This window comes from Pan troglodytes, chromosome 3 (genome assembly GCF_028858775.2).
Source record: "Pan troglodytes isolate AG18354 chromosome 3, NHGRI_mPanTro3-v2.0_pri, whole genome shotgun sequence".
NCBI lineage: Eukaryota > Metazoa > Chordata > Mammalia > Primates > Hominidae > Pan > Pan troglodytes.
Window position 1 is genome coordinate 174,992,140 of NC_072401.2, and position 26,909 is coordinate 175,019,048.

The 26,909-nt window shown below is 39.1% G+C and overlaps 2 protein-coding genes across 8 annotated transcripts in view; one reads left to right on the plus strand and one right to left on the minus strand.

The window, feature by feature from the left end:
- The window catches only part of GALNT7 (polypeptide N-acetylgalactosaminyltransferase 7), a 155,189-nt gene extending 144,932 nt beyond the window's left edge, over nt 1–10,257 (plus strand). For all 6 annotated transcript variants that reach the window (XM_003310602.7, XM_009448579.5, XM_063809993.1 and 3 more), the window contains 4 exons: nt 248–466; nt 3,930–4,028; nt 4,730–4,858; nt 7,868–10,257. In XM_003310602.7, the coding sequence (XP_003310650.1) occupies nt 248–466; nt 3,930–4,028; nt 4,730–4,858; nt 7,868–8,005 (585 nt within the window). In that variant the 3' untranslated portion in view covers nt 8,006–10,257. The remainder of the gene's footprint in view (nt 1–247; nt 467–3,929; nt 4,029–4,729; nt 4,859–7,867) is intronic.
- A 7,736-nt stretch (nt 10,258–17,993) lies between these two features.
- Nucleotides 17,994–21,610, minus strand: HMGB2 (high mobility group box 2). 2 transcript variants are annotated; one of them, XM_003950471.5, is made up of 5 exons: nt 20,556–21,610; nt 19,784–19,953; nt 19,353–19,498; nt 19,105–19,279; nt 17,994–18,531 (listed from the first exon to the last, which is right to left on the minus strand). In XM_003950471.5, the coding sequence occupies exons 2-5, from the start codon at nt 19,931–19,933 to the stop codon at nt 18,373–18,375; spliced, it is 630 nt and encodes a 209-aa protein (XP_003950520.1). In that variant the 5' UTR covers nt 19,934–19,953; nt 20,556–21,610; the 3' UTR covers nt 17,994–18,372. The 2 variants fall into 2 exon arrangements, with proteins under 2 accessions (XP_003950520.1, XP_517538.3); XM_517538.9 differs by having other exon boundaries at nt 20,530–20,731.
- Nucleotides 21,611–26,909: the final 5,299 nt, after the last annotated feature.

Below are 26,909 nucleotides of genomic sequence, written 5' to 3' on the forward strand. Positions count from 1 at the left end.
TCTAGCTCAGGGATATCAGGTTTTGTACAATACTTTTTACTTAAATATACATGATATTTTAATCCTTGGCAGATGACATATTAGAGTCATTAACTTGCATTTGTTGTTTAATTAAATGCCAGGTCCTGTTGAAAAGAATTTGTTATGTGTAGGCCATTTTCATGTGTCTAATATAGGCTGTTTATGATATGACATTTGTATTTTTATAATGATATATATATATATATATATTTTTTTTTTTTTACAGAATTATGTTAGAGTTGTGGAGGTTTGGTGGGATGAATATAAAGACTACTTCTATGCTAGTCGTCCTGAATCGCAGGCATTACCATATGGGGATATATCGGAGCTGAAAAAATTTCGAGAAGATCACAACTGCAAAAGTTTTAAGTGGTTCATGGAAGAAATAGCTTATGATATCACCTCACACTACCCTTTGCCACCCAAAAATGTTGACTGGGGAGAAGTAAGTAGTCACATCTCAAAATGTATGTGTTTGTAGACTGAGTTTGGGAGAAGGCAGAGAGAGGTGGAAATATGTAAGAGGGAAGTATTCTTGGGGAAAAGTTGGGGTAAAATCTGTCTGATAGGATCTACCACCTTTCCACTAAACAGCTACAGCTGCCAGACCAGCTGGCCACCATGCTGTCTCCTGGCAGCCTTTGCTCATTGGCCCCCTAGCCTGCAAGACATCCACTCTTCACTCCAGCTCCTGGCGCCTCCATGCCTCTTACTCCAACTCCCTTCCTTAACTAATTTCAATTTATCTTACTGCTCTCAACTTAGAGATCACCAATACTGAAAAGCCCTTCTTACTATTCCCCACTTCATCAAAAAGATGCAGTTCTATGTTCTTTCCAGGGGTTCTCACAACACCCAAAATCACCTATCTCCCAACCAGTCTGAGTGCTGCAGGACCTTGATCACTTGTGTCCAGGTGGACTGATGCAGGGACCCATATACAGTAGATACTCCAACAATGCTTTTCAAATGAATTAAAAATAATTAAAATCAGACAAAAGCACTTTGACAATCAGACATTGTCATTTCTTTGTTTATTCAAACTTGTCTTCAGACTCACTTCTGATTGCTCCCTGCAGCCCCGCTGTATGCCTCACAGGTACACTAAACCTGCCATGAACGTTCAAGTCTACATCCCTCTGCTTAATTATGTTCAGCAAATATTGGTTGAGGGCCTACTATGTGCCAGTCACTCTTCTAGACAGAAAACCAGAGAAGCAAAGTCCTTTTTCTCAGGGAACTGGCATGCTACCTGGGGAGAGAGACCAAAAAAGTCTGAGAAAACAAAAATGATAATGACAGATGGTGATAAATGATAATGACACATAATACTGTCAAGAGGACTTAAGGGCAGGGTAAGGAAAGCCTCTCTGAGGAGGTGACATTCGCTCTCAGATCTGAATGATAAAGAGTCAGCCAATCAGAGAGTGGAGATGAAGGGAAGCTGACCAACTGCGGAAGCATAGTTCATCTGGGAGTGGATTCCTTATGGGTTGGTGTGTGAAGGGATAAGGGCCAGAATGACATCGAGGTTGTTTTGAGTAGCTGATTAGGTGGCTGCTGAGATTGGGAAGATAGTAGGGGAGTGAATGGAGGGGGCAAGGCTTCCGTTGGTGTTCTGGGCATGTGAAGTACCTGCTAGGCGTCCAGGTAGAGCCATTAAGGCCTACTGATCATAGATTGTAGGTTGTATGATGCCAAAGTCCAGAAGAGAGGCCACTCTGGAGATGTGCATTTGGGGCCATCAGCAGGTAGGTCGTTTCATGGGACTGAATGAGGTCCCCGAGGGAGAAAACACAGATAGAGAAGACAAGACTAGACCCATCTGTCAGAAACGCCAGCATTTAGAGTTCAGGAATAGAAGGAAAAGCCAACAGAGGACATTCATTCTGCTCTCTCTCTACTTCTTGCTTTAATATACTTTTTCCCTATACTCTTATTTTACCTGTCCTATTACAGCAAATTATGTTTAACTCCAACTAGACCATAAGCCTTTCAACACACAGATCTCTCTCTGAGGGCCCAGACAAGTATATCCAACTGTATGCTTAACATCAGGACTTGAATGTGTAACAGGCATTTCAAACTCGACATAGCCTAAATTGAACTTCCTATCTCCTCCCCCCAACCCATCTTTGCCGATTTCTCGGTCAAAAACTTTGGAGTCTTCCATGAATCCTGTCTTTGTCTCGCACTTCATATCTAGTTCCAGAATCTGATCCCTTGTTGCCTGGTCTAAGCCACCATCATCTCTCACTGAGACTAACTTGTTGACTCTCCTACAGCCTATTTCAAATACAGCAGTCAGAGTGACTGTTTTAAAATAAAGGCAAATCATGTCCTTCTTCTGCTAGAAACCCTGCACCTTCACCTATGAGTGAAGACAAAGTCCTTTCTGGTAGTCTCCAAGATCCACAACATCTGTCCCCATTCCTCTCTGGCCTCACCTGCTACTGCTCTCCCCACTCCACTCCAGCCCCATGTCCTTACTGGTCCTCAGACTCCCTCCAGGCGTGTGCCTGCCTGTGCTGTTCCCTCTGCCAGGAATGCTTCCTTGCAGATACACGCATGCATGGCCAGCTCTCACACCTCCTTCAAGTCTGCTGACCTACCACTTCTCAGTGAGGTCCACCTTGTTACTTCCCAACGCCCTAGCTCCCACCCTAACTTCCTCTTCTTTTCCTTTTTTTCACCACACTTATCACCTTTTGCCATAACAGACAAATTGTCTACTATGTTTTTTAACTTATATTCTGTCTTTTTTCCCTTACATTCCCAGAGTGAATGGAGGCAGGGGCCCACATTCACTGTGGCATGCCCATTACTGGGGTAGGTGTCTTTATTTTGTTCACTAGTGTTTCAGAGCCTACAACATGCCTGGCACACATCAGGTACTTAATATTTGATGATTGAATAAATACATGAATGAATGAATGGAATTTTCTGTCCTCCTTTTACTGTCTCACTCCCAAGTATATCTTCAGTTTAACCTCTTCCCATTCTGACATCTGCACTTTATACTTCATTTCTCGGCATTTCCTTAACATTCCAGGGTAAACCCCTACCTGTTTTAAAGGTGTCTCTTGGGGCAGTCTTTGGAGCTCCTCCAGGCAGGGTGAGCAGCTCTTCCTCTGCACATTCACACCTCTGTCCTGACTGGCCCACTACCCCTCTGTCTCTCTACAGGCGGTGAGGACCATGACTTGCACCTCTTCATATCCTCAAAACCTGTTATCATTATAGGTGCACAGTCCGTATTTGCTGACTGAATGCAAGAATAAAACATTTTATCCAAATAGTATAGCGATTTATAATTCAGAGAAATAAATGGCTTCTCCAAAAATAGTTATTTTCATACAAAATGTACATTCCAAAGATGGAAACCTGCGTTTGCTTTTCATCTACGTTTATAGAGAAAAGCCTCACTGCCTGGTCATGTGCCATGCATGGCCTATGCACCCTAGACCCCTACAGACAGCTACCAAAAGTGCTGCATAGCCATTTGGGAGAGGTCCCTTACAAATCCAGTCTGTTCTAGATATCTAGGGCCAGGCCAGTGTTTATTACCACTGTGGTTAGGTTGCTTTCCTCTATTTGCTTCTCATTCACATGAATTACTGTGATTCTGAAATTGCAATTAATGGTAACTTTTTTTTTCTCTGTGGTATTTTACAGAAATGTATAGTCGTTTGCTCTTAGAGAAAGAACCCATTCCAGTGTTGACTTCAAGACCATAAGTTATTTCAAAACTATGTAAAGATTGACAATCCAGTAATAACCTGTCACTACACATACCCAGATTTTCCCTGTAAACTGTAATATTTAACATGAAATGTTAAATTCTGATGCCAGAGTTCATCAAAAACTAAACTGTTGCCTGCTTTTTGTGTCTTTGTTCATTTTTTTAGATCAGAGGCTTTGAAACTGCTTACTGCATTGATAGCATGGGAAAAACAAATGGGGGCTTTGTTGAACTAGGACCCTGCCACAGGATGGGAGGGAATCAGGTAAACCACCTTACTTTTGTGTTTAAGTTGTTCCGTATTGAGGGCCATCAGGTTTATTGATCACAGAGTGATCTTTGTACTTTGGTTTTCGATTTGGTAATTTTGTTTGTTTTGATAAAGTAAAACATTCTGTAAAAAAATTGACAGTGTTAAAACATTCACTTAAATGATGGGAATAATAGCAGTATTGGTTTTCACATAAGCAGTCAGAATCTAGAATTAATGTCTAATATAAGGGATTAAAATATATTCCTGTGGGAGTATATATTTGTCACTACCATAACTATGTAAGCCTAGCTCCCTAACAATTTTTTGCAAGTATTGCTCACTAATCCTCATCTTTTTGCAAATAGAGTGTTACTGCCAGTAATGTATATTTCACTAATATATATTCTCTTACTTATGTGGGTATGTTTTTGCTTTTTCATTTTTTCACATTGTTGGTACTTAATAAATTTGTGTTAGTGACCCATTTGGTATCTTAGAGACTAAAGAACTTAATGATTTCAGTGTTAATAAGGATCTTCACTAACATCAAAATGAATATAATTTGTCTGTGGACTTACAGTTCTAAACAGAAAAATTATGGAAAAATAAGTTAGTCATTCAATTTAATTATAGGAGTTAAGTTTCTTTCTTTTCAAATGCACATCAGCAGGGAAGGTGCCTCTGTTACTTAATTCTCTCTTTTCCTTTTACAGCTTTTCAGAATCAATGAAGCAAATCAACTCATGCAGTATGACCAGTGTTTGACAAAGGGAGCTGATGGATCAAAAGTTATGATTACACACTGTAATCTAAATGAATTTAAGGAATGGCAGTACTTCAAGGTACTCTGCATTTTAACTTCTGAAATATTATATGCTTTTCATTTTCAATAACATCTAGCATGTGGGATTTAGATAAATAAATCTTAAAACCTGCATTCAAATTCACTTGCATTTTCCTCTCATTTAGTCCCTTGCATAGGTTTTCCTGAGCACTGGATGACTCATTGTTCTATAATGAGGCATCACTTTTGTTCTCTCTTACAATATTGTCATGTAATGAGGCCACGATGATGTCTATAAAGAGCACTGCTCATTTTAGTAATACAAGAAAGTCAGTGTTCTGTGAGGCAGTCATCACCATTGCTCTCATCAAAATCTGATTTTTGAAATGTAAATGAATCATTCATTAAAGTAAAATATATTTAAATATATTTATACTATTAAAAATTTGGTTAATATTTGATATTGTCCAGCAGGTGGAGATAGAGACAAACAAATAAAACTTGAAATCTAGGCTTTCATAACGTCTTTATCATTGTTGTGTGCTAAATACAGTGGGATAAATGTAGCTAGTTGCTTGCTTTAATGGTCAAATTTAGTTATTCACGTGACACTGCTGGGGTAGCTTTGTGTTTCAGCTGTGAGTATTTAAAGCTCTGTGGCAAGTTGAGGATTACAACATATTAATAGATTTATGTATAGTTTTCAAATTCTAGATTTGGCTAACATAAATCAATTTATTATTAAACAAAAAGTGGGGAAAGCTGCCTCACACTAAAAAAATCTGTCAACCCTCCATTTTATTTACTCACCCAGTATTTGTTATCATATCCCATCTGTCATGCAAGCAAGGACTTGTTTGCTATGTAATAATGATATGACCTAGCTTAACATTCCCTGTTACTGTCATTTACAGATAATTTCCAGGAAGTGATAAGCACATAGCAATTGATGATTTTGTTTCTTATAATAAGTTAGGAAGGAGAAGAATAGCATAAACCTTAAAGAGTGGAGCATTTATTTTCACAAAAAAAAGGATATATAGTAGCAATAAATAGTAGGGGTCAGTGAGAACAATATTAGCAAAATAGTAAAAGAGGGCTAACATACCAGAAACTACATCAAGAAGTAATTGAACAAAAAATGACACATAACATGTTTTAGGTATTTTAAAGACGCAGCACTGAATATACATTTGTGTGTTAGATATTACTGAACATTCACTTGGGGACCAATAATATGTTAGACTGTAGGGGAGTTCAAAAATATAGCTAAAGCACGCTATTATATAATGGCAGAGAAGAAAGAAATGCAAAAATAGAGATAAGCAAAATGCCATAGGACAGAAAAGAGTGATTCATGGGAGGAATTACTGCTGAGGAGTTTCACAGAGGAAGTGTCATTGCACAAGTCCTGAAGTGTAAAAAGGCTTTCCATGGAAAGTAAATAAGAAAGCCTGGATAAGCAAAGATGTGGCATGAAAACATGTAGAAAATTCAAAGAATTGTATTTCATTTGGTATCCCTCAATTGCTTTGGAGGAAAGAGCACCGAACTTCATTTTTTAAGTTTTGGAGAGGGATAGACCTTATTTGAGGAAGGTAGTGATGGAAAACAATGGCTACTTTTAGGAAAATAATTCTGGAAACGTGAGGTATGGACTGATGAAGCAATGAGATCAGCTTGAGCAGCAGTTCTCAAACTTTCTGTCCTCTGGATTCCCTTTACACTCTTAAAAATTATTGAGCTCCCCCACCCCCAAATTGCTTTTGTTTATATAGGTTATCACTAGCAATATTTCCAGAACTGGAAAGTGTCTGAGAAATTTGTAAAGTTTTTATATATTAATTCATCTAAAAGTAATAATAATATTAAACATTAATGTAAATGACATTTTTAATGAAAAATAACTATGTTTACCCGCAAAAAATAGTGAGAAGAATGGAATTCTGTATTTTTGCAAATCTCTTTAATGTCTGGTTTAATAGAAGAAGACAGCTGGATTCTCATACTCCTGCTTCATTTGGTCTGATCCGAAATGTTGTTTTCGTTCAAGTATATGAGGGAAACCCAGCCCCACACAAGCATACAGTTTGTAAAGAGAGGGAGTAATTTAATAGCCTTTCATATAATTGTGGCTGTTTTTTTATTGTACACCACAACTTAATAATTAAGTGGTAGTTTCTTAAAAGTTATTTCCAGTGTAGACTGATATCCTTGAGCATTGTACCTCATTATATGGAAGTACTTGATACGTACTTCCCACTTCATCTCATAGAATTTTTTTTAAGTATACTGAGGGGTCAAGACTGAATAAAATGAATGTTTTGCTCCTTCATCAGTGACATCCTTAAGTGAAACCGGCATTTACTTTTCAACTGTGTGTGGCCATGAGCAATACAAATAGGTACTAGCATAGTTTGATTCATGCTAAGGCACCATCAGTTTTACTCACCATTGCTTTTGCACTATCAGTATAAATGTTGCTAAAGTGAAAAGGCAATGGTGTCTTCGTATTATGATGAAAATAGTTTCGGCCTTACAGACCCAATCCTGGATAGTCTGAGGACCAGACTTTGAGAAGCTCTGAGCTATATTGAAGAAACCTACAGCATACAGTGAGGGCCAAACCAGGGCATCTGCAGTGGCGATGGGAAGGAATATAAACCAGAGACATTGCACATATCCATCCTTAGTGACTGGTATGTGAGTGAATGAGGAAAAGTGCAGTATTTCCTAAGGACTAGAGAGCTGGGATTGTCATTAGCCAGGATAGGAACAAGAGACATAGATTTGGAGGGGCAGATAATGAATTTAGGTTTGTATACATTGAGTGTGAGATACCAGCAGTATATTGTGACTTAACAATGAAAGATCTTAGGACTTAGAAAACTGACAATCAAGAGAAATCCAGAAAACTGACAATCAAGAGAAATCCAAAGCCTGAGGTGTGGTTGATAAGCTTTTCCATTTCCTTAAACTGTCTCCTCATGAAAGTCAAGTGATGATTTCTGATGTCAGTGATATCAAGGGTCCAAATTTGAAACTTTTTTCTTACTGTGTTTTCCAGAACCTGCACAGATTTACTCATATTCCTTCAGGAAAGTGTTTAGATCGCTCAGAGGTCCTGCATCAAGTATTCATCTCCAATTGTGACTCCAGTAAAACGACTCAAAAATGGGAAATGAATAACATCCATAGTGTTTAGAGAGAAAAAAATAAACCAATAACCTACCTACTGACAAGTAAATTTATACAGGACTGAAAACCGCCTGAAACCTGCTGCAACTATTGTTATTAACTCTGTATAGCTCCAAACCTGGAACCTCCTGATCAGTTTGAAGGACATTGATAAACTGTGATTTTACAATAACATTATCATCTGCAGTTACTGTTTACAAGACTGCTTTTACCTTAAACTTTGTAGATGTTTACATCTTTTTGTTGTGTTTTAAGATGATGTTGGTAATTTGTGCCTTTAGCTCTGTTTTATTAGACAGAGTTAAAGCATGTTGTCTTCTTTGGGATTACACTCAGGGGTCTGAAAGGCAGTTTGATTTTTATTTTTAACACACTTGAAAAAAGGTTGGAGTAGCCAGACTTTCATATATAACTTGGTGATTATCAACCTGTTGTGTCTTTATTTAATTTTACATCTTTTTGAAGCACTGCCACAGGTTATTAGCCAAGGTGGCCTTCCTTCACAGTCATGCTGCTTTTTTGAAAGGTGAATTTCAACACATTTAGTGCCTCTTTCATTTCTCAGTATATATTTCAAGAGCTTGTGATGAAATTTATAGGATGGTAATGATGGACTTGTCACCTGTATGGGGAATACTTTTACTACTCAGAAATGAATTTGTGTGCTGCCATTTGCTATAAAGTTGAACTTTGTATGGCTTGAAAAAGAAATGACAATATGGAACATCCCAAGGCTGTCCCATAGGGTTGGAAGTTGTGTAGCATTCACTCCCTTACCTACTGGCATTCCCAGTGCCCTCTGTCCATACCTACTTCTAGGATTGCAAAGGAGTCTTCCAACTAGAGAAAAATTGTCCACTGACATTTGGGATTTACTTTTCTCCAATACCTGCCAATACAGAAAACTATTATCGGTTGTTATTGTTATCCCTTGAAAGCGAGGGTGACAAAAACAACAAAACACCGTTATAAACACATCAAAGGTTCATTCTGACTGAGGTAAGACTTTCCAAGCCCTTGTTAGATTAGGCCTTATAAAACTTGTGTGCATTATAACCTAAGCTGTGCAACCTGTGAAGCCAAGAGTGAACTGATGTTTCATTTATATTTTCATCCAAATGACATTATCTGCACGTTTTTAAAATTTAAAAACAAAGGACTATTTAAAAATACAGTTTATTAACAAACGTGAACTACTTTCTGTTACATTAGGTGTTCCCTAGTGTTTCTTAATTTCTTTTTAGAAAGTGTATTTTTATTAGTATTTTTCCGGTGAACAGAAGATTTGTTTGGATTTAAACATTTACTAAGACAGTACCTATTAGGAAAACCAAATATTGCAAATGGTCAATTCGATTTTAATTTCTCAAAAGATACTCTGTTATCCAGAAGATTAAAATGCCTACATTGAGTGCTTAAAAAAAAAAAAAACAACTGTGATGATGTGAGCAGAATGGCAAGTAAGTTAAGCATTTTTGATCCTGTAATCATGGTATCATTACAATGAAAGGAATTCACAAACTACTGCCAGAGGAAGTTTGTTTTTTAATTTAAGAGGGAAATATAACCTATAAATTTGTTTCTTCCAAGCTTAGCTCTTAAATTTGGAGAATCAAAGTTAAACATCCTCAACAGAGTTTTATTTATAATTTTGAATTGTCAATTTGTATTTTGCTACTGATCTGTGATCAACCATTTTAACTTTCATCTCTAGGGATGTTTAACATTTATAATTGCAAAATAAACCAACTATAAAAAAAGAAACTAAGAGAGAATTGGTACTTTAATTACTTGTGTGTTTGCAAATAGACTCCATTTTCCATGTTGAGTAGATTATAACCTTATTAACTATGCATAGGCCTAAGAAAGGTGGCAATGAACTGTGCATGTAAATTTTAAATGGGTACTTTGTGCAATTCGTTAAAAGAAGATACTCTATGAATATGATTCTATATATTGAAATCAGAAAACCTACCAAACAAAAACATCAGAAGCTGCTGCCATAATGACTATTTTCTACTGTAGGCTGCTTTGGAAATAATTCCCATATCCTTGCTTTGTAAGTTGGTAATATCACTATGCATTTCTACACATTTTATAAATTTGATTTATGCAGATTTTGATACACTGTATGTTTCTGTAGAAATTGTATAAATATTCAAAATTTTATTAGGATAAATTTGAGAAACTTATGTATATCTTAATTCTGGGTTGCTTGTTTTTTAGGTGACAAAAAATAAAATATTGTATTTTAATTCATGGGTTTTTTTGGTGCTTGTAATCATTTCAAATCTAAACACTGCACATTTGAAAGAATTACTTGATTTTACTATTTACAAGACACACAATACCTAAAATATTATAGACCATAGTTATTAGTTGAGTATGTGCTTGACTGTTGCTTAGCATTCTGTTACACATGCTTAGAATACTCAGAGCTTATGTATCTGTTGGAAGGAAACAAAGGTTTATTTTTACCTGTTTGCCTATGTATACCAATTTTTTAAGTTTATACTTTTTTTAATTATAAAAAATTACCCCAGCAACATATATCCTTCTTGGCTGTATATAGAATTGCCTTCTTGGCTGTACTATAGAATTGCCTTCTTGGCTGTACTATAGAATTGCCTATTAGAAGCAAACATGCCTTCAAATCAAATTTGTTTACAACCTGACAGATCAGGTTAAGTGGTGAAAAATGAAGAGAAGGGAAGCCTACCACAATGAAATTAGAAATAGTCCATAGCACCTTGTGGTACAAAACACATCTCAAGAGAAGATACGGTTGCTAACAGATTCAAGTAAGTGGCTGTATTGATTTGGGAAACTTTCTCTCAACTGACCTGTCTATTGTCATATCTCCCAATTCTTAGCTGCTGTAGAAGTAGGCTAAGAAATTTGAAAAAGTGACATAGCACCAGACTAGAATAAATGGGAGTTTCTTTATTTCTTAAGTTTCTCATAGGGATCTTGGAATATATTTCATTTCTGGACATAATTGGGAAAAAAATCCATATATAATTCAATGGAAAACATGACAAGTACCTCACCAGAGAGCCAGATACCTAACAGGCCAATAGTTTAGGTACGTGAAAATTATTCCATGTGAAAGCACTTTAAGAAGTGTTGAGCATTATGAAACTGTGATGTGATAAGTGCATCTTGAAGAATATCTAAGATATTGTATCCTTCAAATTACCTTTAAATGAAATTTCTCTTGGTCTTTCGGTTTGAGCAAATAAACCACAGCTGTATTAAGAATTAACTAACCGAAACAAAACTAAATATTTGAATAGAAAATAGGGATGAATAGACTTCCACTTCCGGCTATAATTTTAAGTGGACTTATCTTGCTACCCCAAACAACAGTTAATACTGGACAAAATATATGAAGCAACTGTTTTCAGGAATTGGATACTAGTCAAAGCAGACTGATATCTAAAAGAAAGGAAATACACAAGGTGAATCCCAGGTTCACCATGTCTGTCTCCTTGGGAGGACATTCCCAACCATGGTGCAAGGAATGCGGCTCAGAATGGTGGTATTGCTGAACTGAGGAGGCAGAGTGGAGGTTTCCGGCTGCTGAAACAGCTAGAATCTACAATCCAGGTTATTGGAGGGGAAGTACGCTTGAGTGTCAGGAGTGCTATACAGGAATTTTTATACCACAGCCATTTGCAATAGCGAAAACCCTGGAAGCAACCTAAATGCCCATCGACAGGAGAAAGGATGAATTGTGATATAATCACACAATGGAATATTACAGAGATGAATATGAATAAACTAGTTGTTTAAACAAGTTTTAGGTGTACAGGATTGAATGAAAAAGGCACTTCCCAAAACACTTTATTCAGCACTTTTTATCAATCTCAAAAGTGACTAAAAGTAAACATACAGTATGTTAATACATTTATACATGATAGGTTAAATAACTTGTCCAAGTTCACAAATTTAGTACTGGGGTCAAGGACATAATCAAGTCCAGTACTCAATATCCCTCTAACTCTGTGGGATGAATATTTATTTGGTGCCAGGAAAAACTCTCCTAAAGAATGTATGTTTTCCACATAACTTCTTTAATTTTCCTCTCTACCTAGACTATCAAGAACCTCAGGGCTGGAACAGTGGCTCACACCTGTAATCGCAGCACTTTGGGAGGCCAAGGGGAGAGGATTGCTTGAGTCCAGGAGTTTAAGACCTGCCTGGGCAACATAGCCATGTGTGGTGGCACACATCTGTGGTCCCAGCTGCTTGAGAGGCTGAGGCAGAAGAATCGCTTGAGTCTGGAAGGTGAAGGCTGCAGTGAGCTAGAACTTTATCTAATACTCCATCGTAGTATCTGTATTAACCCATGTATATCGGCATATATACTTTTAGCTAATATTTATCGAGCATTTACTATTTCTTGCCACCAGGATAAGTGTCTTAAATGTATTACTTTATTTAATCCTCAAAAACATTCAAATTTTACAGATGAGGAAACCGAAATGTTACATGAGTTGTCTGATGTTACAAAACCAGTAAGAAAAACAGAGCCCTATTCAAATCCGTGATTCACTACCTTGCTTTTAATTTCTTTCATAACCTTGTTTTTTTCTTTGTATATTTTGTTCTTGTTTTTCTTTGTATAAGCCATTAATATTTTTTGGAAAAAATTTGGAGAATCAAAGAATTACACAAATATGAATGGATTATGGTATTTTACTATCTCTTATCTGCCCGAGGACAATGTCCAAGTTGATTGTCCTGCTTTTCTAATGAAAGACTAGATGATATAAAGGCCATTTCCAGTTCCAAAATTTAGTGCTACATAATGCTGAAAAGTTATTTTTCTTTCCTTTTAATGCGACAGTCTATTGCACTCCTGAGTTACTATTCTATAGATGTGGTAACACCTAGGATGAGGATCACCAGAAATCTGCACTGTTAACTCTTGAAGAATAAAGGCCCAGGAGCACAATGAAGTTCAATTGAAACATTTTTATTTACCTTTGCTGCAGGGTAAGTTGAGTTTCCAATCAGGGCAAGAAGGGTTTCTGACCTATAAAAACAATGGTTAGCTGTAAGGCCTATATAAACTTTTATTAACCTTAGACCTGACTCAAGTCAAAATTATTACACTTATACTATTTAATTTATAGAAGTGGCAAACTGGTGACCTTTGGGCAGAATCTTACCTATAGACATGTTTTGACCCCAAAATTGGAATTCATTGCCAATACTGTATTTAAAATTCAGAATTCACGAGTTCTAGTTCCACTTGAAAATTTGAGAGATCTGGGAATCCTATATTCACATTTCCATCTAGTAACAGGACTGAGCTAAACAGTGGCTATCCCCTTTAACCTGGGTATTTGTATATTTACAAACATGCATAGAACACTGTTTCTTGCATTAGAGACAAAGCAGTATACAAAAGTGAAAATTTTACTGCCCTCACAGAGCTTACTTTCGAAATGTTCTTCACTTCACCACATCCAGTCCTTTTCCCTGGCCAGTCTCTATAGGTCTTGGCATTTCCTAATGTCAATAAATACTCTGCCTTTCTCTAAAACTGTCAGTCTCCAACAGGAATCTCATGAAGAACTAATCCAAACATGGTGAGGTATGAAATTTCATTTTTAAAGGACTAGATCTTACACAGTGGCATAGCAGCTCCTTTAGCTTTCTTGATTTTATTCCCCAAGAAATAAAAATCATTACTGCTTTGTAAAGCATTTTTAGTGATATATTTAGTAATAAAAAGCCAGGTTTAAGATAATGCTATTTTTCTACTATGTAAGACAACCTTATGATTTACAGTAAGTGAAACTGGTAAAAGGTAAAATACAAAAAAAGCATACTTTCCTCTATTGATCAAGTTTGCAGTGAGTGCTTTGTTTGATATATAAGAGAATTTAGGAAATTCTAACCCAGTGCCCTGCTTTTATAGATTAAAAGACCAAAAGTAGTGGCTGACATTGGGAAGGAAACGTGAGCCCCTACCTCAGTCCTTGCACCAAAATTAATTCCAGAAGGATCAAAGATGTAATCAAAAATTTTAAAAAAGAAACCAAAGGATAATTATTTTTATAGTCTTTTATGATCTTTGAGTGGGAAGGACCTCACTAGAAAAGTTTTAGTGAAAGAATTGCTAAATTTGCCTACATAAAGAAATCTCTGCATGAAAAAAGCATCATAAAGTCAAAAGGGTCATTTTCCTTAATATATAGTATTCCCAAAAACTATTAATAAAAAGACCAGTGAGAAAAGACCACAGGAAAGAATACAAATGGCTTCTTCTTTTTTTTTTTTTTGAGACAGAGTCTTGCTCTGGTCGCCCAGGCTGGAGTGTAGTGGTGTGATCTCTACTCACTGCAACCTCCGCCTCCCGGGTTCAAGTGATTCTCCTGCCTCAGCCTCCCAAGTGGCTGGGATTACAGGTGCCCGTCACCACACCCGGCTAATGTTTTTGTATTTTTAGTAGAGACGGGGTTTCACCATGTTGGCCAGGCTGGTTTTGAACTCCTGACCTCAAGTGATCTGCCTGCTTCGGCCTCCTAAAGTGCTGGGATTACAGGCATGAGCCACTGCACTCAGCCCCACAAATGGCTGTTAAACATAAAAAAAAAATGAAACTCATAATAGAAAACATTTTATCTATATCAGAATAACAAAGACTAAGAAGTTTGAGAACTATTATGTTGCTGAGATGAGGAAACAGGCACTCCAAAACATTTCATTGCTATGGAGTGTCCACTCCATAGCGTAGTACAACTTCTATTGTTGAGAAGCAGTTTTGTTTAGCAGGCTCCATTAACAGCACCAGAGCAGTTTCTGGCATATATTAAGTACAGGTTTTAGCTAGTATAGTTAGCACATTTTTAAATGTGCATGTCTTTTGGCCCAGCTACTTCACTTGTAGGTCTTTTTTCACATGTGACATCAAATGGTTTCGTTTTTTTCAGACCAAGTCTTGGTCTGTTGCCCAGGCTGGAGTGCAATGGCATGATCACAGCTCATTATAGCCTAGACATCCCAGGCTCAAGTGATCCACCTCAGCCTCCTAAATAGCCAGGACCACAGGTGTGCACCACCATGCCCGGCTAATTTTTGTATTTTTGGTAGAAACAAGGTCTATGTTGCCTAGACTAGTCTCAAACTCCTGGGCTCAAGTGAGCCTCCCACCTCACACTCCCAAAGTGCTGGGATTATAGGCGTGAGCCACCATACCCAGCAAGTGTTCTCTAACTAAAAATAGAAAAAATTAGCCAGGCTTGGTGGCGGGCGCCTGTAGTCCCAGATACTTGGGAGGCTGTAGCAGGAGAATGGCATGAACCCGGGAGGCGGAGCTTGCAGTGAGCCGAGATGTGCCACTGCACTCCAGCCTGGGTGACAGAGCAAAACTCCGTCTCAAAAAAAAAAAAAAAAAGTATATAAAACAAAACCAAAACAAAACCCATAATTATCCTATTATCCTTAGGGAACTGGTTAAATTATGATCTATTCAATGGGATACCATACAGATAGCTATTTAAAGGAAAATGGCAGCTCTGTTGCTCTGTGGTACTGAAAACAATCTCCAAAATGATGAGATGAATACACTTGTATATAGGAAGCTTCTGTGTAACACTGTAACATATACACACATATATATTTTTTACACCTATGTCTTTCTTAAAGGATAGATTATTGCATTGTTGGTGTTGCCTCCTGGGACAGGGTAGCAGAATCAAGAAAGAGTATAAACTATTACATATCCTTTTACATTCTGAACTATTAAGATATGATCTATTTTTAAAAACAGGTTTCACAAACACACTTCCAAGTAGTGGCTGGTGTGAGATCTAATTCTTGCCCTCATTTTAGTTCTTTCCAATATGTTCACTCCTTGAAGTCACCTGGTCTTGATTATTGAGAATTTGGGGAATTTTGATCCACACTTACAAGAATATCAAACATGAGCCAGGAAGGATCCATCTCAAATCCTGAGTTCATTCTGGAGGAACTCTTGATTAAAAGAATAGTTCTTAGCTTAGAAACTTAAAAGTATATTTTATGGAAAAGAGAATGAAAGAAGTCACAGACTCCCAAAAAGAAAGGTGACAAGGAACCCAACAGGTCTGCCTCTTGGATCTAATTTATTTAGAAATTCTTAAATAAACAAACTTACTTACTCTATTTCAGTTTTAGAAACTCTTATTCGATATCCTTTATGCAGTAGTTACTACTTTAAAATAACACTTCGACCATTAAAACACTGTGAAGTAGGTAAAGTTCATACTGCTAGCATTTGGTAGAAGTAGGGAACTGGGTCTCAGACATAGGTAGTATCTAAAATAGATTACCCCAAATGTTTTAGCATATTAAGTCATCTACCACCAGGAAACACTGAAAATTAGTTTTCATCTTATTATGATAAGTGAAAGTCCCAAGTCTGAATGTAAGATTTCTTATTTTTATGTAGGCCAATTTATCAATTCTTTCATGGCTTTGGGAGGCCTCTCCCACTCAGAATATAATTAATAGAGGGCAATCATAAAGATGATTGAAGATTTTACTTAAGTCCATTTGTTCTAATACCCCACTATTTAACAGAGAATTATCTTACCGAACATGACATGAGACAACCAAAGCTCCCATGGTTGGGTAACAGAAATCCTGACTTCTATTTTAAAGTTTGGTAGGTAACCAAGATTGTCAAATTTAACTCTAAAATTGTCAACAAATAGCTTACTTCTATAAGCATGTAGCCAACCAGATGGCCAACTTTCACTAATAATCTCTAATGAAAGTTATCTTAATTCAAATACAGCAACTGCTTCCTTAAACAAGCATTTTTAAAATAACTGCCTTCCCCGTAAATAATACAATTCCCAGGTAAGTTTAAATTAGTCATGGAATATAACCATCTCAAACGGCTTCTTAGTTACCCATAATTCTAAAGCTTAAGACCAAAATGAAGATATACAGTAATCCTCCCTTACCATGGCTTCACTTTCCCACAGTACAGTATTTTCAGACCACATTCACATAACTTACTAGTTATAAATGTTCTCGTTATTGCTGTTAATCTTACTGTGCCTAATTTATAAATTAAACTTTATCACAGTTGTGTATGTATAGGAAAAAACAAGGCTTCAATACTCTTGGCTCTTTCAGGCATCCACTGTAGGTCTTACACCCCACAGATAAGGAGGGACTACTGTAACTCAAAACCTAATCCGGTATTCTATCTTGAAACAGCTCAACTTAATAGCAGAAAACTTAATCTTGTTATTGAATTTTGTTTCAGTTTGTCCTTTTAGATATGAATTCACATTCTAGCCCCTCTTCTTCCCATTAAAGAGAAATTTTCACCCAAAATAAACTTGTTAAACAATATACTGGGACAGGCGTGGTGGCTCACACCTGTTAATCCCAACACTTTGGGAGGCTGAGGTGGGCAGATCATTTGAGGTCAGTTCCAGACCAGCCTCACCAACATGGTGAAACCCTGTCTCTACTAAAAATACAAATTAGCTGGGCTTGGTGGCACATGGCTGTAGCCCCAGCTACCAGGGAGGCTGAGGCAGAAGAATTGCTTGAACCCGGGAGGCGGAGGTTGCAGTGAGCTGGGATCGTGCCACTGCACTCCAGCCTGGGCAACAGAGTGAGACTCCATATACATATATACATATATATGTGTGTGTGTATATATATATATGTATATATATACACACACACCTGAAGAACAATGTAGCTAATAAACAGAAACGTCAAGTATAAAACTTAATGTTCTGTAAAACTGCATAAATTCTTATAAAGTTCACTGAGTTCAACATGTAACTTTTAAAGAACATTTTGCAAATATGAGCACGTTTGGTTTTCTTTTAATTCTCAAACATTTTACTAGGTCAACTGTGTCTAAGAACTACTAGGCAGAAATACCGAAAAAAATCAACATAGCTCTGGTCTTCAAATGGCTTTTTTAAAGTGAAAATTAACTTAGCATATTAAGACAAAGACAATAGAAATAATATACATAATTTTATTACAAAATTTTTTTTAAAAAAACAAAATGCAACATCCTAAAAAACCCAAAATTTACTATTGATACTAATTCCTACAAGTTTGCTGTGCTACCATACACAAGAAATTAAAAAAACCATTAAATATTTAGGAACATTCAACATCAGAAGCTGTAAAATCTAACTGTATGAGTAGCCCGTCAAAAAGCTACAACCTGCATTTTTTAAAAGTATTTTCTCTACAGAGAATCTTATCAGCTATACAAAAATCTGTACAGTTTTTATACTGAAGCTAGTATTGAGCTGCACTTGAATTCACATTCTTAGCAAAACAATTGCCTGAGCACACACACACATTCCACACGCATCATTAAAGGATAGCCATTTATTCTTCATCTTCATCCTCTTCCTCCTCATCTTCATCTTCTTCTTCCTCCTCCTCCTCCTCATCTTCTGGTTCGTTCTTCTTCTTTGAGCCTGTTGGCCTGCCAGGGCCCTTCTTTCCTGCTTCACTTTTGCCCTTGGCACGATATGCAGCAATATCCTGAAATATTGTCAAAAAAATAAAGCATCCGGTGTCATTACTCAACTGTGAAAAACCACTTAGTTGTAAACAATCTAAGATGATTGACCAATAACCCTAATAACTGTCTAAAAAGGTAACCAGTCTAAGTTTTTAGAGCACTTATCCCACTAGGCTTTAACAAGTTAATGACGTAAAATGACAAGGGTTGCGATACAGCAGTATCAGTACTTTCACTACCAATACCCTTTTACATCACACAGTGCCATAGTCCCTGCTATACCTTCACATTTTATATATATCTACATAAAACAATTTCTTTGACTCTCTGCTTTAAAAAAAAAAAATAACAGACTATACAGTAACTACAAGTAACTACAAGTCTGTCTGCAGGAATATACTAGTGCTACAAACACTGGTTTCAGTCAAAAGGAAGGTTTCAATTACCTTGTGTTGAAGTGTACAATTTTCATTAGGCCTTTTCAAAACATAGCTGACAACCATTAATACAAGATTAACTAAATTTCCCAAGTTTTCTACAGTTATTACCTATACCTAGTCTTATCCACGGCTTTAAAAAAGATGACACTGTACCTTTTCATATTTCTCCTTTAGCTTAGCTGCTTTCTGTTCATATGGTTGTTTATCTTTGGCTGACTGCTCAGACCACATTTCACCCAATTTCTTTGCAGTATCCCCAATGGATAGGCCAGGGTGTTCACTTTTGATCTTTGGGCGATGTTCAGAGCAAAACAGGAAGAAGGCAGATCTGAAAGGAAGCAACAGAGCTTAATAAACTGAAGGAAAAATCCAAGGAGCAATTTGGGTTATTTTAAACTTACGGTGGCCTTTTAGGAGCATTGGGGTCCTTTTTCTTCCCTTTCTTATCACCTTTGGGAGGAACGTAATTTTTCATCTCCCTGTCATAGCGAGCTTTGTCACTTTTTGCCATATCTTCAAACTTCGACTTCTCCTTTGCAGACATGGTCTGTGGACATAAAATAAGAGCCAAAAATACAGCAAAATTGTTACCTATAAACATCCAAAGACGACAAGATCATCTTTAAGGACCACATTTTCCTTAACAGCATTTTGCTTTCGAAGTCTTATATAAGTAAAAACCTAAAATCGTCTGCCTGGAACTCTTAAGATATTCAGGTGAGTCACTGGGGTGGCAAAGTTGAAGCTCATGAGTTGCCTACTACCTGCCTAAGGCCCTCCTAGCCGAAAACCACACCTGCACCCCCTGAGCTCCGTCCCTCTCCTGCCTCACCTTCCATCTCTCCGAACACTTCTTGGAGAATTCCGCGAAATTGACGGAAGAGTCCGGGTGTTTCTTCTTGTGCTCTTCCCGGCAGGTCTGCACGAAGAAGGCGTACGAGGACATTTTGCCCCGCGGCTTGTTGGGGTCTCCTTTACCCATGGTGACAGATCCGCGTCCACCTGACGGGGCCGAGGGGGGAGAGGGGAAGCCGGAGGGTCGGCGCGGAGCCCGCAGCTGCCAGGGCGGGCGCTGGCGGGGCTCCGCTTCCCGCCCAAATCCGCTCCCGCCCTGCCCGCGCCCCCCTCCTCCCGAGGGCGTCCTCCCGAGGGCGGCCGCCCGCGCCCCCGCCCGCGCCCCGGCGCACACCCCCCTCCTCCTCCTCCTCCCGGCCCGAGCGGCCGCGGCTCAGCCCAGCAAGTGGCTCCCGGGGCCCGAGACGCCGCCGCCCGCCCTTCACCGAGTCCGGTGACTCCGCACGCGCCCTCAAAACGCCTTTCCTGACAGAAATGTCCCCCAGCTCCCACGTCGCGAGCCTCACTTAACCGCTAATCACCTCGTGACCGACATTGAAAACTCCCAGAACCGGGCCCGGTCAGGGGCAGTTTCCGCCTCCTCCGACTGCCCGCCGGCCCTCCACAGACACAGCCCTCGCCGGCCCGCACCCCAAATGCCGCTCGCCGGGTCAGACCCCGAGAGCCACTGCGCCGAGACCGAGTAGAGGCTCTGAGGGAATGGGGAAAGGCAGGTCCACGAACCCGAGGGTATTGGAGGGTATTCTTGCCTGGTGCGAGCTTTTCCTCAGAGTCCCGCAGAGCGGCCGGACCCAACGGAGACGCTTCCCTCACGGGGCTCCGGCGTGAACTGGTTTATCTCTAACGCAATCCTCAGCCTCTTGTTTTGCACAGTTCTCCGCGCCACGGCAACTTGACGAGCTAGGCCACGGGCCACATCCCCACTAATCTGATTGGTTCTGACGATTATTCAAACCCAGATAGTCCCCGCCCCCTTGCCACGGAGGCTAACGATTGGTCAGTGTCTTACCAGACCCGCCCTCCACGCCCCAGCCTAGCAGGTTCGGTGGGTCGCCCAGGTCGTTAACTCCCAGACCCGTTAGAACCGGTCAGGAGAGGAATGTACTGCTCGATCCTGATTGGCGGCGAGAAGAGGGTTTGAAAAATGGCGGGCCTCACGCTGACTGGTTGGGGCTGTAAACGGTGGGAGTGGTTGGCTCGGGAAGGAAAGCCCCGCCAGATTTAAAAATACTTAGTCGGGAGACTGGGGGTTGGTCTCCTGGCTTGGCGACGGCGGCGGCTCGGTTTGCTGGCGCTAAGGTAACAGAAGAGGTCTGCCTTGCCCTTCCTCCGACCACCATTTAGGTCCTGTCTGTCCCTCGCCTCGGCTCAGCCCTGCAGCGTTGGCTCCTGGGAGCTGTAGTCGCTCTGCTCTGTTGCCCTGCAGGGTCTCCCGTGCGCCGCCCAGAGAATAATAAATGAGGAGAGCCTGGAGTTTGCCCTGCAAAACCGATTGCCCAGCTCCTCCCGCTGTCGCTGAGGTTGTCGTAGAACTCGGGGAAGTCAAGGCAGGGAACCTCGGAAAGGGCGCGGGGGGCCGGGAGGGAACCGTTCCCGCGTCCCGTAGGGTGTTAAAAAACGTTCTGAAAGTAAGGTGCTTCCCGCCGAGGGAGTTTCCCTCAGAAGGCTCCTCCTTCCTTCCCTCTTTGTCTCGGGTGACAAATACTGGGAGGTAAACAAGGGCACCCTCCGGGTCCCGAAGGGGCGGAGGCGGCGCCTTCTCCCCCGGCCCCGCCCCCTCCTACCGGGTCCGGAATTCCAAGCCCCGAGCGTCTCGGCCCCCACGCCGCACCCTGCAGCGGTGCGCCGGGAGCTCGGAGCCGGCGGCTTCCCTGTCTTTGGCTGGCCTGGCCTTCGCCTGGGCATTCACTGTCTCGTCCTACTAGTGTGATAGTTTTTAAAAATTGAGAATCGCATAAAAGCAATGCATGCTCCCTATCCCACTCCCAATTGCGTATATTCTCCAAACGGCATACAGCCACGTTACAGGCTCCTCCAAGCCCGGGTTAAGAACCTCAGTGTTAGTATAGGGAGAGCGCGCCAAAGCTACCTTACCTTACTGCTTACCAGCGTCACAAGCTGCTTTTCCCAAGGTAGAGGACTTTAATTGACATCCTGGTGTGCTATTTCTGTGGTATTTAGTTTTGAGGGATTCCCCCCATTATTGGAATATAGGTTGCGTGACTGTTTCAAGAAGTTTAAATATTTTGTCTTAATTTTTCAGTAAGTTCGTTGGCACCTGTTAAGATTATGCTCTTTGGTTTGTATATGGTTGTCATAATAGTATTTGAAAACCACCAGTTGTTTATCTAGGTTTACTAATAAAAAAGATCTTAAAAAAAATGTATTTTCCTAGGAAATGGATAATGGTTGTCCAACATTGTGAATGTACTTAATTGCCAGTGAATTGTACACTTAGGAATGGGTAAAATGGTAACTTTTATGTTATGTATGTTTTACCACAAAAAAATAAAGTGGCAGTTTTTCAAACAGAAAAAAATGTATTTCCTTTTATTTAAGGGTCCCAGAATTTTGTTAATCAAAAACCTTAGTTTATAACATTCTCTTTTCTGCCTTAAGTTGTAATACCTACAAAATTAGTTACAAGGGTGTTATAAAAGCACCCAAAAATCCAAATTAACCAAGTAATTCATAGTACTTTATTCAAATAGCAATTAGCAGTGAGATCACTAATGCATTACACTTTTAAAACGTATTTTTAAGTTTATGTTTAGATTTTTTTAAATTATGGCATAAAGTAAGCTGTGCTTATATAAAAACTGGGCCTTTATTCAAGAACTGTGTATTGAATATGCCAAGCATTGAGCTTGGCAGTCGAGATACAAAGATGAAAAGTCATAGCCTGTGACCTCAAAAATTTAGAGGGACAAAAATAGGAAACAGTACCACATTAGTTAAAATTGTTCATTAATGAGAGCATAAGACAGTCACCTAAAGACTGTAGGGAAGTAGGAAAACCCTTCTATGAAAGTAGCATTTGAGTAGAGGTGGATTGGAGAACGTCAAGCAGAGGGAAACAAAAAACAGAAAGGCCTTTGAGAGAGCCTTGCTTGTTTGGGGATCAACTAGTAGTAGTTCTGTATTACAGGAACTTAATGATGATGATACTCAACCTGCAGCTTATAGAGGAATTTAGTCTTTATCTCCCCAGTGGAAAACCGGGGAAAATGAAATAATTAGGTTTCCACATTAGATAGCAGTGTTGATGGCGTGGTATAAATGAGGTAAAGTTAGAAATCAATTCACTGTGTTCATTCTTTTCTATGAGTCCGAAACTAGTCAGAGGGGCAATGGTAATAGATGTGAGTCACTTATTTACATTAATAATCTCTCACTACAAGTTAATCAACTTTTTAATGTTCACTAAAGTTTTACTTCACTTGAGGAATTTTGCATTATTTGTATAATTTAATAAGATGGTTTCACAACCTGCTTTTTTTAATGTCACTGTAATGCAAATAGTGAATTTATTCACATCCAAAATCAGAGCCACTAACAATTTTACATTCTATTCTAGCACTTCTGTTTTCTAAGAATGATTCTTAGATCTCTTTTCTTTCTATTCCATCACTTAAACTAGCAATTGATTGGATTTGGGGTACTATTTTTCATAAAGTTTTTTTTTTTTTTTGGAGTGTAGTGGCTCAACCTCGGCTCACTGCAACCTCCGCCTCCAGGGTTCAAGTGATTCTCCTACCTCAGCCTCCTGAGTAGCTGGGATCACAGGCACGTGCCACCATGCCCAGCTAATTTTTGTATTTTTAGTAGAGATGGGGTTTCACCATGTTGGCCAGGCTGGTCTCAAACTCCTGACCTCAGGTGATCCGCCTGCCTCAGCCTCCCAAAGTGCTGGGATTATAGGTATGAGCCACGGTGCTTGACCCAGAAAGGTGTTTTGATCACTTCCCAGTAGTTGATGCCTAGAAGAGGCAAAGGACCACAGGGTAAGCTAAGAGTAGATGCTTGGCTCACCTAAGGATTATATGTTGAATTGTGTTCCTCCCACCAACTTTCTATGTTGAAGTCCTGACTAACACCCTGTATCTCGGAAGATGATCTTACTTGGGAATATAGTCATTGCAGAAATAACTAGTTAAGATGAGCTCACACTGCAATAGGGTGAGCCCCTAATCCAGTATGACTGATGTCCTTCTCAAAAGGTGAAATTTGGACAGAGACAGCCATAGAAGTAAGATGATGTGAAAAAGACATAGGAAGAAGATGGCTATGAACAAGCCAAGGAGAGAGGCATGGAACTGATCCTTTCCTTACAGCCTTCAAGGAAGCAGGGAAAGAACCACCCCTGCTAATATCAGTTACCATTCTCTTCTCCATAACAGCAGAGAAAAGGAAAACATTTCTATATTTAACCTACTTTTACCATCACTGCCCAGACTTTACTCCTATAACACACTTCCTGCCTTAAAAGTACCATTAAGAGGCACAGTAAAGTAATAAAAGAAATAAGGCTTAGCTGAGATCGTATTATACAGTTTTTGGTTACAGAACAACCCCATTTTTTGTGTGAAAAATATATACAGACTCTGGTAGCACAAAAAATCTAGTCCTAAATTTAATTCTCAAAAGAGGGATTAAATACACACACTCAAAACATAAGGCCAGTTCACTATACTATGAATTATTTGCCACACTATTATGACTTTATCAGAAAACTAAAATGTCCCTTAAAGAGTTAATACTAAACATCTTTCTCATTGTTTTAATCCTGTTGTGGTCCTAAATGTGAAATAAGATTGTATTTCTAAAACAGCTTTAAAGCCATTTTTTCAAGAACATATCAATTGTGTATATTCTAAAAAGTCCACAAATTTATTTCTATTAAAATGATACATATTTCTAAAACATGTATCAAGATGAAACATGTACCAAGATGATATAGAGGAAAATATTTGTGTTTTTCATTTTTTAAAAAATGCATAAATTAGAACCCAGCCAGGGCTTGTGGTTTTGAATGGTTCAATTAGCATTTCTAGGCCTTTTGAAATGGAGTTTCACTCTTATTTCCCAGGCTGGAGTGCAATGGCACGATCTCGGCTCACTGCAACCTCTGCCTCCCAGGTTCAAGCGATGCTCCTGCCTCAGACTCGAAAGTAGCTGGGATTACAGGCGTGCGCCACCATGTCCGGCGAATTTTGTATTTTTAGTAGAGACAGGTTGGTCAGGTTAGTCTCGAACCCCTGACCTCAGGTGATCCACCTGTCTAGGCTTCCCAAAGTGCTGGGATTATAGGCATGAGCCACCGTGCCTGGTCTTTTCTAGGCCTCAGACTGATAGACTATAAATTGAAGTTTACGGGATAATCTCCAAGGTAGAATTCAGCTCTTAAATCACGTGATTCTATAATTCTGTGAATATGTGATCATAGTGTGGGAAAATATATATTACATTTTAACTTACGTGCAGTCAGGAAATTATAATTACATTTTAAAGAATAAATAACTTGGGTCATATGAAATCCCTTGACTATAAGAGTGCCAATTAAGCCAGGCACAGTAGCTCATGACTGTAATACCAGCACTTTGGGAAGCTGAGGCAAATGGACCACCTGAGGTTAGAGTTCGAGACCAGCCTGGCCAACATGGAGAAATCCCGTCTCTACTAAAAATACAGAAATTAGACAGGCGTGGTGGCACGCGCCTGTAATCCCAGCTACTTGGGAGGCTGAGGCAGGAGAATTGCTTGAGCCAGGGAGGCGGAGGTTGCAGTGAGCCAAGATCGCACCATGGCACTCCAGCCTGGGTGACAGAGCAAGACTCTGAGCTCAGGAGTTTGAGACCAACCTGGGCAACATGGCGAAACCCCATCTCTACCAAAAATACAAAAATTAGCCAGGCATGGTGGCATGCGCTGGTCGTCCCGGCTGCTCAGGAGGCAGAGGTGGGAGGATCGCTGGAGTCCAGGAAGTTGAGACTGTAGTGAACCGTGATCACACCACTGCACTCCAGCCTAGGTGACAGAGCGAGACTGTGTCCCAAATGATAAAAATAAATTTTAAAATCAAAACAGCATTAGGATAGAGTTGATAGCCCAAATATAATAAACTATGTAGACTAAACTTTAGATTACACAATATTGCTCAGTCATCCTATTCTTTCATTAAAATGACCTTACCAGCTTTTTTCCCCGCCAGATGATATCAGTATATTACTTTACTTGCCAAACTTTGTCTGAGTTCAGCATCTCATGAATTGTAAAATATAAACATTAGGCAATAAACTAATTATGAGTTAGTGAAGCTGTTTCCAAAGTAGTCCTCTAACACCTCTAAATAGCTATTCTGTTGATAAACTGGAATTTATCTAAAGCAGTGTAATCTGACAGGAATGATCTGTGTTAATGCCAGTTATTGAAATTCCTAGCATTTATTTAGTTTTCCTAAAAATTGGACTTTTCATAATCTGTGGTCATCAAACCAGACTGGAAAATACTGATGGAAAGAGAATATACACTTTTTTTGTTAAGCCCTTCTTCTGCAAAGCAAGAAAAAGGTCTTGATAATTCTTATTTATTGACTAACTCATAGCCAACACTAAATATACTTTATATAAAGTTAGTTGCATATAAAATAATTGCTTTCTTGAGTTGCACAATGTAAAAAACCGAAAACCATTACTCTGCACACAATTTCTCAAAGATAAATCTTACATTGGAGCTTAATATTTTCAAGTTGTTTTAAAGGCTATGAGAGGGAAAGGATCAGTATACTGAAGAATTATCAAACAGGCACATCCACTAATGGGTAGATCACCAATTCTGAAGCCTAACTGTATACTCACCCCAAAAACTCAATTTACTGAAATAATTTAACACTCTATCTTTGAAGAAGTGAAGCACAGGTTAGGAAGAAATGAAAACCTCTCATTCTGCTGCTAACATTTTCAATGCAAAACAATTAAATAGTCAAAGATATTTTGTTTTCCTATTTAAACAACTATTTTTGTAAGTCATGGTAAACTGGCCAGGTGCAATAGTTCACACCTGTAATCTCAGCATTTTGGGAGGCCAAGACAGGAAGATTGCTT

Excerpts from the sequence above, each read along its gene's own strand:
- HMGB2 (XM_003950471.5), bottom strand. The coding sequence starts at position 19,933 with ATGGGTAAAGGAGACCCCAACAAGCCGCGGGGCAAAATGTCCTCGTAC. Across the intron at positions 19,499-19,783 it reads AGTGTTCGGAGAGATGGAAG|ACCATGTCTGCAAAGGAGAA; the intron begins GTGAGGCAGGAG and ends TTATGTCCACAG. Across the intron at positions 19,280-19,352 it reads AATGCTCCTAAAAGGCCACC|ATCTGCCTTCTTCCTGTTTT; the intron begins GTAAGTTTAAAA and ends GCTTCCTTTCAG.